The sequence below is a fragment of the Ascaphus truei genome, chromosome 4 (genome assembly GCF_040206685.1).
Source record: "Ascaphus truei isolate aAscTru1 chromosome 4, aAscTru1.hap1, whole genome shotgun sequence".
NCBI lineage: Eukaryota > Metazoa > Chordata > Amphibia > Anura > Ascaphidae > Ascaphus > Ascaphus truei.
The window spans coordinates 329,283,232-329,301,230 of record NC_134486.1 but is presented as its reverse complement, the minus strand read 5'-3'; the positions used below and the strand labels follow the sequence as shown (position 1 = coordinate 329,301,230).

General features: G+C 42.2%; 1 protein-coding gene across 6 annotated transcripts in view; it reads left to right on the top strand.

The window, feature by feature from the left end:
• The window catches only part of FAM135A (family with sequence similarity 135 member A), a 170,566-nt gene that overhangs the window by 134,067 nt on the left and 18,500 nt on the right, over positions 1-17,999 (top strand). For 3 of the 6 annotated variants that reach the window (XM_075598073.1, XM_075598071.1, XM_075598072.1), the window contains 7 exons: positions 209-364; positions 1,370-1,443; positions 3,370-3,524; positions 9,451-11,800; positions 12,684-12,844; positions 14,231-14,322; positions 16,124-16,221. In XM_075598073.1, coding sequence (XP_075454188.1) covers positions 209-364; positions 1,370-1,443; positions 3,370-3,524; positions 9,451-11,800; positions 12,684-12,844; positions 14,231-14,322; positions 16,124-16,221 — 3,086 coding nt within the window. Of the gene's footprint in view, positions 1-208; positions 365-1,369; positions 1,444-3,369; positions 3,525-9,450; positions 11,801-12,683; positions 12,845-14,230; positions 14,323-16,123; positions 16,222-17,999 lie in introns of those variants that run through there. The other 3 variants (XM_075598075.1, XM_075598074.1, XM_075598076.1) reach the window with 3 other exon arrangements.

Below are 17,999 nucleotides of genomic sequence, written 5' to 3'. Positions count from 1 at the left end.
TATATTTAGAGCAGATCAAAAGACTTTCTGGTGAAGAACTAGCAATAATGCATTGTTTCGGTGCGAAAGTCAACATTTGTTCATGCACAAATTCATTGTTTCCTTAATTTAAATCAATGATTAGGTTCAATCCATAATTGAAGGTTATTGAAAAACAGAGGGAGGGGGGGAAAAAGTAACACAGTTTTGTTTTTTTTTGGTTTACCAGAAAATAGAAAATCCTGATGAACTGGCAGAACTCATAAACATGAACCTTGCACAGCTTTGCTCACTCCTGATGGCTCTGTGGGGACAGTTTCTTGAAATTATCGTGTTGCAAGATGAAATCACCGCCCTGGTTGTACAGGAACATCATACACTAAGGGTAAGCAGTCAAACAAAAGGATTGCTTGTTTTATACGTGAACGTGTTATGTCTTCCGCTCTGGAAGATGTTCTTAATGTGTGTACAGTATGTTCATAATTCAAGTAATTTGTAATGTAGCAATAAACAAGTTTTGACCTTCAATCATTCATATGGCTACTTAGCCAATGGTCTCTTTATGAATCAGAAGCCAAAATACTATATTTACATTTTAAAAATAACTGTAAACATTAAGGTAACAATAGCTAGCATTTTAATATACATTGAAAAGCATTCCAAATATTGGGGTATATTTACTAAATAAACTGTAAGGTGTCTTATGGCTTAGCACCGCTTGGCCATTGCGCCCCATAATATGACATTTTACATGTATTATTATACTTCTTCATGTACCTTCTGGATGGCCATCCCTCAGGTGGATATAGTCACACGACCGTGTGTCTGTGTACAATGCCCTTCCATGCTTTAAGGAGAATACAAGTTGAGAGCGCTAGCAGTCTGTAGCAGAAGAGGTAGGAGTTGTAATTAGTTTATTTGGTATAGTGACGATAGGTTATGTAGTTACAGGCTCACTGAATTCTATGCCCAAAGAGTTTGCAATCTAATTTTGGTGCCTAGGATGCTGTTGCTCTGCATCTCAAAAAAACTGTGTTTGGTCTTGAACATGTGTTTCCTGTTATAAGGGAAACGCAACTCCTCCTCCAATCTGTTTAAGCCACAATTACCATTGTGAGAGACCTTTTTAAGGCAGCCTCCAGTCCATGAACTAAATTACATTTGGACTGAGGATATCCCTTCTATCAAAATCCTGTATTTGTTTGCACATGTAACGTCATAGTGAAATAAGCCACAAAACAAACTCCTTCTACAATTGCGTAGAGGAGCAACTAGGAAGGTAGTTAAATCTGTAAGAAAAGATAGGCCAAGAAATTGAAACGATACCTTATGCCTGTTCAAGCCACTGTAGAATATATCATGTCTGCGTCTTTACCTGTTGGTTTCTTAGGTGCGTAGGTTTGCTGAAGCTTTCTTTTGCCTTGAGCATCCCAGACAAGCGGCCCTTGCATACCAAGAACTGCAGTGAGTATGATAAAGCTTCATATAATGACGTGCCCTCGTTTATAATTATCACTTTAGAAGTGGAAGTACAATACAGTAAGTCTTTAGTTAAAAAATAATGTAGATTCCTGTGTGTCTATATATCTATATACAGCACTCCTGCATAAGTGACATTTCAATTTATTATCAAGTGATTGTCACCGGAGACCGGGACAAAATACACCGGAATCGTATTCACCAGACAGGTTTATTTTGACCGGAGTGAACAGGCACAACATAATACAAGATCACAGTGCAACTCGCCAAAATAGGGGTTACGGGGAAATCCTAGCTAACCAGGTGCTGGGCGCCACATCATTAGGCTTACCCAGGTCAGATTCCACTCTCTGCAGGGTTCTGCTCCCTCAAAACCTGAGGGATGCCATTTGCTGAATAGGAAGTTCAACTGTCCCGCTCGTCTATTCGACCGATCAGCATTTTGCTTTCTCCGGCAAAAACCTCTGAGATACACCTACTAACCATAGTCACAATAAACTCGTGATACACTGCAACTGAGATCGGCACGGTTTTACATAGACCTTGGGCCTCCATCAGAAACTATGGAGGAGGGCTGCCGACCAATCAGTGCATGGATGCTACATTGGTCAATCAGAGTGAGCTATGTCGACTAATTGCAGAGCAAGGACTCGGCCGTGATGGGCCAATCAAGGCCATGGGAGATGACGGTGCTTTAGGAAAGTGAGAAATTCAAACTGACCACTAGGAACTGTGTCAGTTGGGTCTGGGCCCAGTTTCTTTTGTGTGCTGGCTGGCTAAGTAGAGTACCCACTCAACACAGAAAAGGAGTCATTCGCATACATCACATAAAATATGCATGGGGGAAACAACTGCTACAGAGCATATAGTATCACACAAGTCAGCCATTTTATCCACTATAAGATGGATACAAACACTGAAAACCTGGGCCTTCATCTTTACTAGTAGGAGCAATGGCTGGACTTAACCTGTCATATGATAGCCACATTACCCTTACCATCACAATGATAATAATAAAATGAATTTCACCTATGCAGGAGTGCTGGTCATCTTATTAACTATATCCTCTGCTTTTGACTGTGGCACCCTGCCATCATCTTAACAGGAGTGCCTTCCCCACCTCTTACATTGTATATATACAATTGCAAAGCATTGTATTGCATTCCAGCATTAAAGGGTTTGAAGCCTTGCGTGCCAGAGAATCTCCTCCTCACAATCACAATGACGCATGGGCAACCTAGGTATTGGGCATGTGCCCCAAAAGTACCTAGTGGCCATTTCCTTACACCATGGTCACCGGTCATCACTAGTAGTGGAGAGTACCACCACCCTGGGAATCTGTGTGGTCTTCTAGATCAGGGGTTTTCAACTCCAGTCCTCAAGACCTCGCAACAGGTCAGGCTTTAAGGATATCCCAGCGTCGGAACAGGTGGTTCAATCAGTGGCTCAGTCGAAGACTGACCCACCTGGGCCGAAGCAGGGATATCCTTAAAACTTAACCTGTTGCGGGGTCTTAAGGACTGGAGTTAAGCACTAGATGCCGGTATGTTACAGCCATTTCTTCACTTTCTCTAAAACTGCTAAATGGTAGAAATGGGACTAGAATGAGAGAAATTGGTGCAAATGTATAAATGAATATATTTTTGCTGGATTGATTGTTATGCATATTGCTCTTCTGCCTCAGCCATGTGTACTACTGTTAGACATCTCACCGTGAGCTATATGTACCATATAGAAGAAAAAAGCAGTCATTCACAGAGCATGAGAAAAGAATGGAGGTTTAATATGGAAAGTGACTTGGATGCCTCTTCATGGTTATTAAGATCCATTAGTTTATCAATTCATTTAAAAAACACTTGCACCAGTTTATTCTTGTGTTATATGTACACTAAAATCGTTTCCTCCTTGCAGTGCTCAGAGCCATCTTCAGATGTCCACTGCTATAAAAAACTCTACCTACTTCTGTTCCCTTCCTCCTCTTCCCCTTGAATGCAGTGAACTGGATGGAGACTTTAACTCCCTGCCAATTATCTTTGAAGATAGGTATTTAGATTATATCACAGAAGGTACGTATAGCTGAAAATCCCACTATATAATGAAAATACAACATAACACTCAATACAAAACAGGTCACCCAAACTTGTTCCGATTTTGTAAGCACCATACTTTGTTTAAAAAGCAGCTTTTAGGTTCTCGACATAGACGTGCAAATGAACACCTAAAGACATCGATCCCTCCTAATTTCAATATTGATTTGTTTTATATCATTTTAACCAGGGGGTCCTTAAGAGCTAGCTCGTGCTATTTTGAGCTCAGTGGGCCTCCTGGCTCCTAAGATACTTACCCATTTAGTTGCCAGTGTTTCTTCCTGGACATTTAAACGGCCGTCGTTCAATATGAAGCCGCAAAATGATCCCCCGGATGACGTTGTGGCTTCCTATTAACATTCCGGATCGGTGCAGTTGGCCATTTCCTTAATCCCTACTGTGGAGGAAAACACGGTCACCTAAATGGCTAAGTATCTCGGGAAACAGAGAGCTAAAAGATAGTGTGAATAAACTGCAGATAATCCGCCCTCCAGTTCCAATTATAGAAAGAAATCAATGGTAAATAATAGGTAGGCGTGATTACTGCTTTCAAATTGAGCTTCTTTCCTTTTGCAGGAAATGGTCTAAAGCAGGAGCGGCCAACTCCAGTCCTCAAGGACCACCAGCAGCTCAAGTTTTAAGGATATCTCTGCCTCAGCACAGGTGGCTCAGTTTTCGACTGAGCCACTAATTCAGCCACCTGTGCTGCAGCAGGGGTATCCTTAAAACCTGACCTGTTAGTGGCCCTTGAGGACTGGAGTTGGCTGCTCCTGACAATGGGGGTACTGTGGGATATAAATTACATAAACAGAATGACATGCCAAATAAGGACAAACAAGCGCAAACAGATCCAAAAGCTAATAAGGGCCCTGCTCGTGAGAGCTTATAATCTAGAGCAGGCCTGCACAACTTGTACAGTGAGAAGGGCCGAACTGCTCCAAGGAAAAAAGTTTGGGGCCGCACGGGTAAAATCATCATCATTATCATCATCCTCATATATCTACCCCAGCACCCTTCATCATCATCATCATCATCCTCATATATCTACCCCAGCACCCTTCATCATCATCCTCATATCTCCCCCAAAAAAACCCATCATCAACCTTTGCGAGACTCCCCATCGATCTCTCATACCCCCATCTCTCCCTCTCACCCATACACATAATACCCCCCTGCACACCACACACATCCCACCCCCCTGCACCTCACATCACTCCCACCCCTGCACCTCACATCACTCTCCCCCCCTGCACCTCACATCACTCTCCCCCCCTGTACCTCACATCTCTCTCCCCCCCTGCACCTCACATCTCTCTCTCCCCCCTGCACCTCACATCTCTCTCTCCCCCCTGCACCTCACATCTCTCTCCCCACCTGCACCTCACATCTCTCTCCCCCCCTGCACCTCACATCTCTCTCCCCCCCTGCACCTCACATCTCTCTCCCCCCCTGCACCTCACATCTCTCTCCCCCCCTGCACCTCACATCTCTCTCCCCCCTGCACCTCACATCTCTCTCCCCCCTGCACCTCACATCTCTCTCCCCCCTGCACCTCACATCTCTCTCCCCCCCTGCACCTCACATCTCTCTCCCCCCTGCACCTCACATATCTCCCCCAACCCATTTCACCATTTCAGCAGCCCCCCAGCCCATTTCAGCAGCCCCCCAGCCCATTTCAGCAGCCCCCCCAGCCCATTTCAGCAGCCCCCCCAGCCCATTTCAGCAGCCCCCCCAGCCCATTTCAGCAGCCCCCCCAGCCAATTTCAGCAGCCCCCCCCAGCCCATTTCAGCACCCCCCCAGCCCATTTCAGCAGCCCCCCCAGCCCATTTCAGCAGCCCCCCTCAGCCCATTTCGGCAGCCCCCCCAGCCCATTTCGGCAGCCCCCCCCAGCCCATTTCGGCAGCCCCCCCCCAGCCCATTTCGGCAGCCCCCCCCAGCCCATTTCTGCAGCCCCCCCAGCCCATTTCGGCTGCCCCCCCAGCCCATTTCGGCTGCCCCCCCAGCCCATTTCGGCAGCCCCCCCAGCCCATTTCAGCAGCCCCCCCAATCCATTTCAGCAACCCCCCCAACCCATTGACTTTACACCAAAAACCAGGGTGTGCAGCGCACAGCAAACGAGGAGAGCAGGTCTTGCAATAAAAAGTCCTTTATTGGGGAATCATATGGTGTGGAACAGCAGCAAACCTTCTACGCGTTTCGTTCGGATGAACTTTATCAAGAAGTGCTGTCTGTTGTATGTGCAATCATTTAAATGCAGCTGACTGCCGTATTTTCGCGCCACTGGTGACGTCACTGAACGTCACTGACCAATAGGGAATACGAACGCCGCGCATGCGCCCCGCGCCAGAGTCCTAAGGGATTCCCTGCTCAGTGCCAGCCGCGCTCAATCATGAGAGGTACGCCCAGCAGGGCGGCTCTACAGATGAGAGCACGCCTCTGGCACTCGCAGGGGACTACCTCCTCCTCCCCGTCCGGCGCATGCGTGGTAGTGTAACTACATGAAATCCCCTGTTATATTCTTTGCGATCTTGTTTAAGGTTTCTAACCAAAGGGAAAAATTTGTTTATGATTGTGATGATATCTTATAAATACAGGGACAGTCCATATTAATGCACTGAGCTGGAAAATTACTAAGCAGTCAGCTGCAATGTAAAGTACATGGTAAGACATACAGATACAATTTTTTTATCCTAAATATAAGATCAATATATAACAGAATTTACAAAAAACAAATACACATGATCAAAGTGTAAGAATATGCAGATGCAGACAAATGACAAGCAAACAAGTTGCTCAATATTAGTAAGATGCACATATCTATACAGTTTATTGGTTTGTTAAAACTAAAACACATTTAACATAATTAGTTTAATAATTAAAAAATGCCTGCAAAGCAATGTTAAAACATAAGTAAAAAAAGAGAAATGTAAATGAATCTTATACCTGTATAGAGACAACAACAAATGGTGTGCCCCTATTGGTTCAATGGAGATTATATTATACTCAAGTGCGGTTTGATTTTTTATTTATATAATGTGAGATGCCGTGTTGAGAACATATATTTTTATAGAATAATTTTTATCAATAGAAAAATTCATCAAAATAAATTCATATTTATTAAATTTATATCTAAATTCATATTTATTAAAAATTTATATCTAGAAAAAATTCATTTTTTAATTGCAGTTTATCTCTATATATGGATGCCTTACAAAAACATTTTTCATATCCAGAAGAAACTTCATATTTTACAAAGTTGATATTACAATTATCTCGTGGTTGGTTGGACGAGAGCAAATTATTCTTAATGGCTTTGTTATACCATAAGTCTGATTTTTGTTAATATATCTTAAAAGCATTTTGTTTATACCAATTTAGGCAGAGCCGAGTCTCATTGAATATAATTCTAGTATCCCTTAAATTATTGGCTTATTTGGATTATGTAGATTGATACGTAAGAAGGACACTGAGCATCCTGTGTCGAAACACTTTTCAGAATGTGGGCAGGGGGGTATCAACAGCTTCTCATTCATGGGTATTGAGAGGATAATCAAAAAAGAAAGAGGGGGGAACATTGTTAAAGCACTAGATGGCAGAGAATCCTATTGGATATTTACACTAAAAACCAGGTTCCCAGAAGGAATAAATGTAGAATGGAACATTAATCACTTCCTGAAATAAGATTTATTAAGATATCCCTATTAAGATCGTTAAAAAATCTTTAGAAATAAGTGTTCTTCATTATTGTCCTTTGGTTCACCCACAGGGATTGGATACAAAATAGCCAAAAAAGTCCAATAATCCAAATAAGCCAATAATTTAAGGGATACTAGAATTATATTCAATGAGACTCGGCTCTGCCTAAATTGGTATAAACAAAATGCTTTTAAGATATATTAACAAAAATCAGACTTATGGTATAACAAAGCCATTAAGAATAATTTGCTCTCGTCCAACCAACGAGATAATTGTAATATCAACTTTGTAAAATATGAAGTTTCTTCTGGATATGAAAAATGTTTTTGTAAGGCATCCATATATAGAGATAAACTGCAATTAAAAAATGAATTTTCTCTAGATATAAATTTTTAATAAATATGAATTTAGATATAAATGTAATAAATATGAATTTATTTTGATGAATTTTTCTATTGATAAAAATTATTCTATAAAAATATATGTTCTCAACACGGCATCTCACATTATATAAATAAATAATAAAACCGCACTTGAGTATAATATAATCTCCATTGAACCAAAAGGGGCACACCATTTGTTGTTGTCTCTATACAGGTATAAGATTCATTTACATTTCTCTTTTTTTACTTATGTTTTAACATTGCTTTGCAGGCATTTTTTAATTAATAAACTAATTATGTTAAATGTTTTAGTTTTAACAAACCAATAAACTGTATAGATATGTGCATCTTACTAATATTGAGCAACTTGTTTGCTTGTCATTTGTCTGCATCTGCATATTCTTACACTTTGATCATGTGTATTTGTTTTTTGTAAATTCTGTTATATATTGATCTTATATTTAGGATAAAAAAATTGTATCTGTATGTCTTACCATGTACTTTACATTGCAGCTGACTGCTTAGTAATTTTCCAGCTCAGTGCATTAATATGGACTGTCCCTGTATTTATAAGATATCATCACAATCATAAACAAATTTTTCCCTTTGGTTAGAAACCTTAAACAAGATCGCAAAGAATATAACAGGGGATTTCATGTAGTTACACTACCACGCATGCGCCGGACGGGGAGGAGGAGGTAGTCCCCTGCGAGTGCCAGAGGCGTGCTCTCATCTGTAGAGCCGCCCTGCTGGGCGTACCTCTCATGATTGAGCGCGGCTGGCACTGAGCAGGGAATCCCTTAGGACTCTGGCGCGGGGCGCATGCGCGGCGTTCGTATTCCCTATTGGTCAGTGACGTTCAGTGACGTCACCAGTGGCGCGAAAATACGGCAGTCAGCTGCATTTAAATGATTGCACATACAACAGACAGCACTTCTTGATAAAGTTCATCCGAACGAAACGCGTAGAAGGTTTGCTGCTGTTCCACACCATATGATTCCCCAATAAAGGACTTTTTATTGCAAGACCTGCTCTCCTCGTTTGCTGTGCGCTGCACACCCTGGTTTTTGGAGTTCCTATCCTACTTCAGCTGCACGCTCTGGAAGGGAGACCCTGGGAGAGGCAAGACTGTGAGTACATACCTGGGGCTTACCCGATGAGGAAAGGGGGGGTGTCCTTTGGCAACCTACCCCGACCTTCAGGGTACCTTATGCCCTCTTAAGACTTAGTACTGCTACTGTACAATTGATCATACCCAGCCTGCACTCCCTTCCATCATATACAGCCCCAGCACTTTGAGCACCATTTCACAAACAAACCCCATTGACTGTACAGTCAGAGAGCAGACATTCCAGAGGGCACAGGAGAAGGGAAGAAAGAATGAACAGAGACCAGGAATAGGTATTAAGTTAGATAGGTTAACACATAGCTCATAGGTAGGTCAGGAGGAGGAGGCACGGAGGGGTGGGTGAAAGCAGATGTGTATATGGCCAGGTTCTAAATTAGGGGAGAGACAGCAACAAGGAGTAGAGAGAAGAGAGAAAGGTGAGAATTTGTGGGAGTGCTTTTTAATGCGGTATGCAGAAGTAGCTGGGATAGAAGGATATAAATAGTGGTGCAGTGTCAAGCAAAGGTGGAGGGAAGCAGAGCTGAAGAAGCCAGACAGCAGCTTATATATTTAATGTTTCAGCTATGCATAAATTGTCAGAACATTTTAAACTGCTAAACATTCAATATATTTTTGCTGGAATGGTTTAACAAAGTCACAGTGATGTGGAAAAAATGGCACATGTTTGACGTTGTATCTATGTATTCTGCATTACAGACTTGGATGGACCCTGGATGGGAGTTCAGAATTTGCAGAGATCAGATTCCAATAAACTGGACAGGCTTGAAAACGAAGAGGGATCTGTATGTGGACTTGACAGCCCAGAGCTGAAAGTCAGACCTGAAGGTGCCTCTAATGCTTGGTATACTGAGTGTGAAAAGCAGCTAACAAAGACCCAAAAGGGTAAAAACGAAGATGAAAGTAAATCAAAAGCAAAAGTAAATAAACTCATGAGAACAATGAAACCTGAGAACCCCAAAAAGATAGTAAAGCAAAATTCTAAGGACTCAGTGGTTTTAGTGAGCTACAAATGTTTAAAGGCTGCTACAGCAGAGGCTATGTCTAAACCCTTTGAAGGCAGGCCTTTACATTGCCAGAAGGAAGGACTTTACCCCATGAAGGGGGGCCTGCCAAGTGACACTAAGTCCTCTGGCTTACAAACATGGCAAAAGGGGCATAACTCTCTGCCGTCTAATGCAGACATAAATAAACCGCTGTCTGCAAGAGGTGACAATATCCATAAAAGCCAGTACAGTACTTGGGATGCTGGTAACCTAACTCCTTTCTCCAATTCCGCTATTTTAGGTACAGTCAACACGCGACAGGCAGGTACTGGAGTTTCACTACTGGATAGCACACTGCAGCCTGCTGTTCCTGAAGAAAGTTGCCATGTCGGTCAAACCATGATCCCTTCAGGATTAAGAATAATTGAGGTTAAGCCAAGTAGCAAGAACCCATATGAGGGCGAAAAAGTAACTGTCATTTTTGGCTCAAGGTCCGAGACCTGTAAAGATGTGACATTTAAGGATGAATTGCAGGTGCTTGATTTTCCTCCTTTGGAAGGTGGAATAACTAGCTCACTAGAACCAGACTGTGTGTTTGACAAAGATGTTGCACTGGAAACACATTTTAGACTGAGTGGAACTGGAGATGCCTTCTTAAGGCTGAAAAACAGTCCGCAAATCATTACCCCGAAAGAGGTCCACATTGTAGTAAGTGGGGACACCATTAAGTTACCAGACATGAATCTCACCTGTGCATCTTCAAGGTTTTCTGACTCTGGTGTAGAAAGTGAGCCCAGCTCTTTTGCAACACACCCAAATCTAGAACCAAGTCTGGAAAACCTGACGGAGCAAGGAGCTGTTGCAACCGACAAAGTATTTCCGCAGCTTTTGCTAAAACCAGACACTAATCTGAAGGCTGCAGTTGAAAGCCATTGCACAGAGAGCACCAGTGCACTGAGTGAAATCCAGTCATCTTTGACATCGATAAACTCATTGCCTTCAGATGAGGATGAGCTTTCACCTGATGAAAATTCAAAAATATCAGTTGTCCCAGAGAGCCAGCTAAGGGACAGAAAAACTATCTTGGATGTAGGTACAGTTGATTTGCTAAAGTATGACACCAAGAAAGCCGGCATTCTTTTGCAACCTCAATGTGTTGTGTTTTCGGACAATGAAACCTTATCTCTACATTCCTCCCTTTCAAGTATCCGAGATCTTTTCCAGTTTGCAATATCTGATGAGGAAACGCCAAACGAAGTGAAAAGTATTCCTATCCCCCTGTCGAACACCATAACATCTTTTAGGGATCCTCAAATACCTAACAAACATCACAATACAGCAGAGGGTACAATCAAGCCTGAAGTTATTTACTTGGGGGAACCATGTGTAGTTTCAGGTGTAATTGCCAGTGATGCAGAGGTTAAGATGGAGAAAGACAAAGGAACGGATGTTGAGGTTGTTGAGCCGAAACACAGTAGTCAAGACCTGCCTGAAGTTGTAACTGAAAGTGAAGGTGTGATTACAAACCTGCCCTCCACGAATAGCACTGACATGGTCAAACAAGGACTTGTAGAAAATTACTTTGGCTCTCAAAGCAGCACTGACATTTCTGACATCAGCCCTGCGGACGATGTCAAACCTGTCAGTCCTGTGAATGAAAATACAAATCCGCAGCCTACTGATCCGCCACCTCCAGAAGAAGACGACGACGACGAGGAGGAACAAGACGAGGAAATGATTGAGAATGGCTTCTATGAGGAAACAGACGGGCCTTTATATAGGCCTGATGATACAGTGTGTGAAGTTAACGATTCCACACTCGAAAAATGTTTGCGATCAGAGCGGATTAGTTCGGAGTATTTAAGAGATGCAATGAACATGCCTGGGGTTTGTACTCCCAGCTGTTTATCGTTTTCCTCCACATTGAGGGACTCTCCTTTTGGTATGGCATTTTCTTCAAGGAGCATGCTGGACACAATTACAAAGCAACCGGGTGGTGCAACCTCGTGTTCATCTTCATCTCTCTCCTGGTATGAAAGCTCTCCCAAGCCTTTAATGCTAGCGTAAGTACCTTTTGGTTTAAGCCGAAGAAAAAACACAGGTGTACTGTTAAACTGGAGAAAATTCCATTGTAATGCGTTTTTGTTTTTAAATCTATGTGGTAGCATTTAATTTGTGGGATTGGCAACAACAAACTTAGAGTAAAAAGTAATATCATTGAAGCGTAAATGCTACCCAGTAAATGCGCACAGTCCTCTTAAATAATGTAGCTTGTATGTTCTGATTGTGATAGCATGGCTTTGTCAAGGCTCCTTTTCAATCTGAAAAACTGAACGAAAAAGAAGCACTATTGCAAATGCATGAGCCATGTAGATTGTTTTGAAGCGGCTATTTATGACGATTTAGAAGCGCCTTGCCTTGTCTTCCACGGCATAGCATTATGTACTGTAAATTGAAGCTAAGAAGCTTTCTACACTTCGAGCCGCCGGAGGCTTCACTTTCCTGTCATGCAGATTTGTTTGTGCAATACTTTTGATTTCATTACCAGTCGTATACTTTGTTTTTATAAATATTTCTAAAATAATTATATCCTTTCTGTAGCCTTTCGCAATTACCTCATAAATAGCGTAGTGAGGCTTTCCTTAGACTGAGCAGTTGAACTTTTGCTGAATGGAAATAGCAATTATTTGCACAGGAATGTTTGAGGCAATCTTTGAACATTTCGTCGATCTAGATGAGACATTTCTTGAAGAATGTCATACAGTACCTGTGATTACAGATGGCCATGCAACATGCCTAGTTTCACAATCCCTAGAAGGAGTTACTTTTAGTTACTACAGGAACCTGCAACACGGAATCCTTTTGCTCCACCCTCTGCAGAAAGTGGGTAAGAGATACGATCATTTATGTATTATACTAGATAAAGCATGTGTTATGTTTGTTTAGATTCCTTCAGGCCAAAGAGGAGCTGAAGCAGTTGAAACTCCCGGGGTTCCTGTACAGTGATGTTCCTCAGTTGGCTTCCACTGTTCCTTACTTCAGCACGGAGGAGGATGACGGCTCAGAAGAAGGAATACATCTGATTGTCTGTGTTCACGGTCTTGATGGTAAAGAACACAAATACTATTCAGTATTTGATCAGTTGCCATTGTACAGTATGTATGTATGTATATCTTTATTTGTATGACACCATCTAAGTACATAGCGCTTCACAGCAGTTATACACGTGATGTAATAATATAACATAATATAACACATAGTGGAAATAAGCGCTTGAGACATAAAAGTAACATTAGGAAAAGGGAGTCCCTGCCCAGAAGAGCTTACAATCTAAGTGGGAAGTGGGAAGAGCCTTCAGAGACAGTAGTTAGGGTGATCTGGTGAGTGCGTCTGCAAGGGTTCAAGGTCAATGTATGACATGTATAGTATCAGCCAGCGTTGCTACCCATATGCTTCGTTAAAGAGGTGTGTTTTAATATGGGTCTTAAAGGTGGAGAGCGAGGATGCCAGTCGGATATTGAGGGGAAGGACATTGCAGGGGTGTGGAGCATTGAGTGAGAGGTTTTAGGCGGGAGAGGGCTTTACAGTATATACAAAAGGGGTAGAGAGAAGACATTCTTGAGCAGAGTGCAAGAGTCAGGCAGGTGTATAGCAAGATTGTGGCAGCAATTCATCTTCGCACAGACTGATTTTTTTTATTTCAGTTCAGAATTGGGCATTTTAACTTTTTTCTAGTGGAACTTTTTAGATTCATGGAAAGACTACTTTTGTTGAAAATGACCATAGATTACAAATCAGACAAAATACAAAGGTGGAATGTGTGTACATAAACACACATATAAGAAGGTGATACTACAAGTCATAACATCTGTTAAAAATAAAATCAGGAATTGGTATGCTGGCCAACTATAAAAAGAAAGACCTTAAAGAAAGACCTTAAATTGTATTTTGAACAAAAAATAGATTACATGCCCTGTTTGTCTCAGATAGACATCCTAGTGACATTCAAACCGGTGCATGTAAGATGTATTTAGTCTTGTATATTACTTGACAAGGAGAACCTAATGAAATGAAGCACTGAAATGACAATTTCAAAAAGCCTCCCTCTTTGACTTTTATCTTTCCGATTTGTTATTTAAGTTTAAACATGCTTCATTCGAGCCCAGTAACATATCACAGAATTGACATTTTCTCTTCATTATAATCGCAGAATGCATCGTCTACTAGTTTAATATTTCAGAAAAATTTAGATTAAAAACAAGTATTTTCAGTATCGACTAAATAACGTGGAGTTTCCTCAGAACTGTCACAGTACACATGCCGTCATTTCAAGGTTTACAATGCAACATTGATAGACTATTTAAAAAAATGTGTTCAAAACTGGCATTATTCAATCCCCGTAGTTTATCTCTGACCCAAAATAAGTTTTTGCCATATGTTTAGTTTGCTGCTAGGTGGAACTGTATTGATCAACTTGGTTGTTATCCTTTCAGGTAACAGCGCTGACCTCCGCTTAGTAAAAACTTACATTGAGCTAGGACTGCCTGGTGGACGGAAGGATTTCCTCATGTCCGAGAGGAACCAGGTGCGTGATTCTAAAGTATTGTCTATGAACCTACACAGAAGTGCTGTATAGAACAGGGGAGCGCAAGATTGTTTTTTTGGGGGGGAGGGTGGGGGGTGCAGTGCTTAGAGCCCCCATGCTCTTCCCCAAAGCATTTTGGGCACCACTCCTTATAAAAATCTATTCTGGAATTAGAGAGAGTGCAGAGAAGAGCCACCAAATTAAAGAAGGGATGGACAATCTAACTTACGAGGAGAGGCTAGCTAAATTAGATTTATTTACATTAGAAAAGCGGCGTCTAGGAGGGGATATGATAACTATATACAAATATATTCAGGGACAATACAAGGAGCTTTCTAATTAACTATTCATCCCAAGGGCAGTACAAAGGACTCGGGGGCATCCCTTTAGGTTGGAGGAAAGGAGATTTCACCAGCAACAAAGGAAAGGGTTCTTTACAGTAAGGGCAGTTAACATGTGGAACTCATTACCCATGGAGACTGTGATGGCAGATACAATACATTTGTTCAAAAAAAGGTTGGACATCTTTTTAGAAAGGAAAGGTAAACAGGGATATACCAAATAAGTATACATGGGAAGGATGTTCATCCAAGGATTAATCCGATTGCCAGTTCTTGAAGTCAGGAAGGAATTTATTTTTCCCCTTATGAGATCATTGGATGATATAACAATGGGGTTTTTTGTTTGCCTTCCTCTGCATCAATAAGTATAGATATAGGATAAAGTATCTGTTGTCTAAATTTAGCATAGGTTGAACTTGATGGACGTACGTCTTTTTTCAGCCTCATCAACTATGTAACTATTTAAATTAAATGCCAGGGACTGCGTGAGGCCCCTGTAACTCTCTTACCTTGACTCAGACAGCTTCGGGCGACACGTCGCCATGTAAATGCGGTGTCAAATGACGCTGCAGGGTCACATTACGTCACATGACTCAGCTGCGTCATTTGACGCTGTAGAGAAGGTAAAAGGGGGCACGAGCACTGGGAGGAAAGCAGGCAGGGGGGCCAGGGCAAAAGGTTTGCACACCCCTGGTATAGACGACAAAACCATATGGCTGACCCAATCTTCTCATTTTGCCATCTGTTGCGAAACCTCCGATCCTATGTCATTCCTCTGATAAAAATACTGTACACCTTTTATGAATTTTAGGTAAAGTGGTTTTCATTGAGAGGTACAAGAGGATCAGAGTCACATGAGCAACTCAACTTGAAATAGTACAATGGGAAGAAGCTGCCATGCAAAAGGTCCCTGGTTCGGTGAGCCTGGGGCCAACTGCTCCTTTAATTCTTTGAGTGCCAGAGGGACCGTGGACCAGAGTGCTACGGCCTTTTCGGCTTTCTCGAACACGTGACCCCTCAATCACAAATGGTGAAAGGGGAGAAGTAACATCCCTGTTCCATTCGCCATCAGTGCAGATCACGTCCTGAGCTCCATAGGACAAGCATTTTTCTTTGGACGTAGCTATTACAGTGCCAGGACCTATAATATTATAGCTACGTACTACGGCACTGAAAAGGTTAAACTACCAACTTTTTCACTCATTTGGGCAGAGAAAGTTGTGCATTTGATTTGGTTACCATGAACAAAATGTACACAGAATAGATATATTTTATCCTAAGAAATCAGATTGAATGTTTTGCCTGCAACTGTTTTTTCACTAAACACACTTGTACTTCTTTGAATAAAGACCAGGTTTTTTTCATGATCCGTACCCAATTCCTTGAGGAAAAAGTGGTGGTGTTTGTTTTTTTTGTTTTTTTTAATTGTCATTGATATCATAACAGTTTTTTCTTTGCAGAATGATACCTTCGCTGATTTTGACAGTATGACTGACCGTCTTCTAGATGAGATAATACAGTATATCCAAATCTACAATCTGACCATTTCTAGGATCAGGTAAAGGCTGCATTTCTGTATATTTCACAAACCTTTCCCCTCAGCGGTCAAGTTGCTGATTTGAGGGTTGCAGCGTGTTTCCCCATCAGAATCGCCCTGCTCCTTATTCCTGACCAAATGTTAGAACAAGTTTCTGCAACCCACACACCATTCACGGTCTTACCCCAGTTACCTCTAATTATCAGTAGGAAGGTCAACCACAGTAATGACTCCCTAACTGGTGCTTAGTTGGACCCTATACATATGAAGTGCCTTAATTGCATTTTATAGAAAAGGGAAATAGTAAAAAAAAAATTTAAAAGCTAGAATTTGCAAGGTTATGTCATTTCCCACTAATTGTGCGGAGTTCTGTTGGTGCTACTTACTCTAGTATTATATGGCTTTGCTCTTTGCCCTTTACCTACCTATGTTACCACTTATCTTTCAAGAGCTTTTCATAAATATTGTGAGCAATATCGATCACCATCACATTACCCCACTATGTAATCCAACTGTATTATTAATATCCTGCAATGTTGTGAAGTCACAATCACACTTACCTAGTGCTTAGCAGAATTGCAATAAAGCTGATGCACACACCAATGTAGCATTGCCTTTCCCACTTCAATGATTCTTTCATTATTTGGGGTGGTGATTTGTTTATTTATGATGCTTTCAAAAGGCAAGGTCTCAATTAGTTTAAAATACCTGTAGTATCCCTTTCAATGTTTGGTATGAGGCGCTAACTTAATGTAATTTGACCATTTTAGATACTAACATATAGATTGAAGCTTCAGAGAACCACGGTGGTGTTTCGACCTGGGCATGGGAATATGAGGCACTTTGGTCCATATTTACTAGGCTGTAAGACACCTTACAGCTCATTGAATTCTATGGGCTGTGAGGTGTCTTCCAGCAGAACACTGCTTAGTAAGTACGGCCTTTTATGTCCGGTTGCCCAGATTTTCTTTCTTATAATGTATTGTTGGAGATACAGTATTTGTTGAAACCTACTGGGTTGTGCAGTGATGTTTTTCTCGGTAACCTCCATCGGTACACAGCTGCTTGAGGTTGAGGAAGATTTATAGCTGCTGACTGATAAGGAAAGTGCTTTCCTTATCTGCTGTAACTGATTACAAACTATAGTATCATGCTGGGTCTGCAAAAAAGACAGCAGGCAGATTAATGGAGGAACAATAATCGTGATCTCGCAATAATGGCCATTCAATGTTGTTAATGGGCAGTCTTGGCTATTGGGCTTTTGGGAATGTTCTGTACTGTACTTGCGGCCGCCGACCGGGGGGAAGGAGGGTTAGAGCCAGGACAAGTGTCCCGTGCCCGGTGGCTGTGGGTGGCCCGGTTTTTGCTGGAAGTTGGGCTAGGCTTCTGCGTGCAGCTGCTGGTCCTCTGGTTGCCGCTGCTTGGCCCCCGGCGCTCCCCAGCTGCTGCCTGCCTCTTCCCGTGCTGGGCCTGCTTCTCTCTCCCCCCAGTGTGCGCCAGAAGCTGGATGCACCAGGATGTCAGGCCCAGCTTTTGGCGTGCACCGTCCGGAGAGAGGCGGGAAGAGGCAGGCAGGCAGCACCTGGGGAGAGCCGGGAGCCAGGGCCCAGCGGCGGCAACCAGAGGTAATTGGTAATTTTATTTGTGGGGGGGGGGGAGGTGGTAGTAATTGTATATGGGGGGGTTAGTGTGGCGGTTGTATCTGGGGGAGTAGTAGTGGTGTTTGCATCTGGGGGTAGTTTTGTATTGGGAGTGGGTATTGTGTGTGTGTGTGTGTGTGTGTGTGTGTGTGTGTGTGT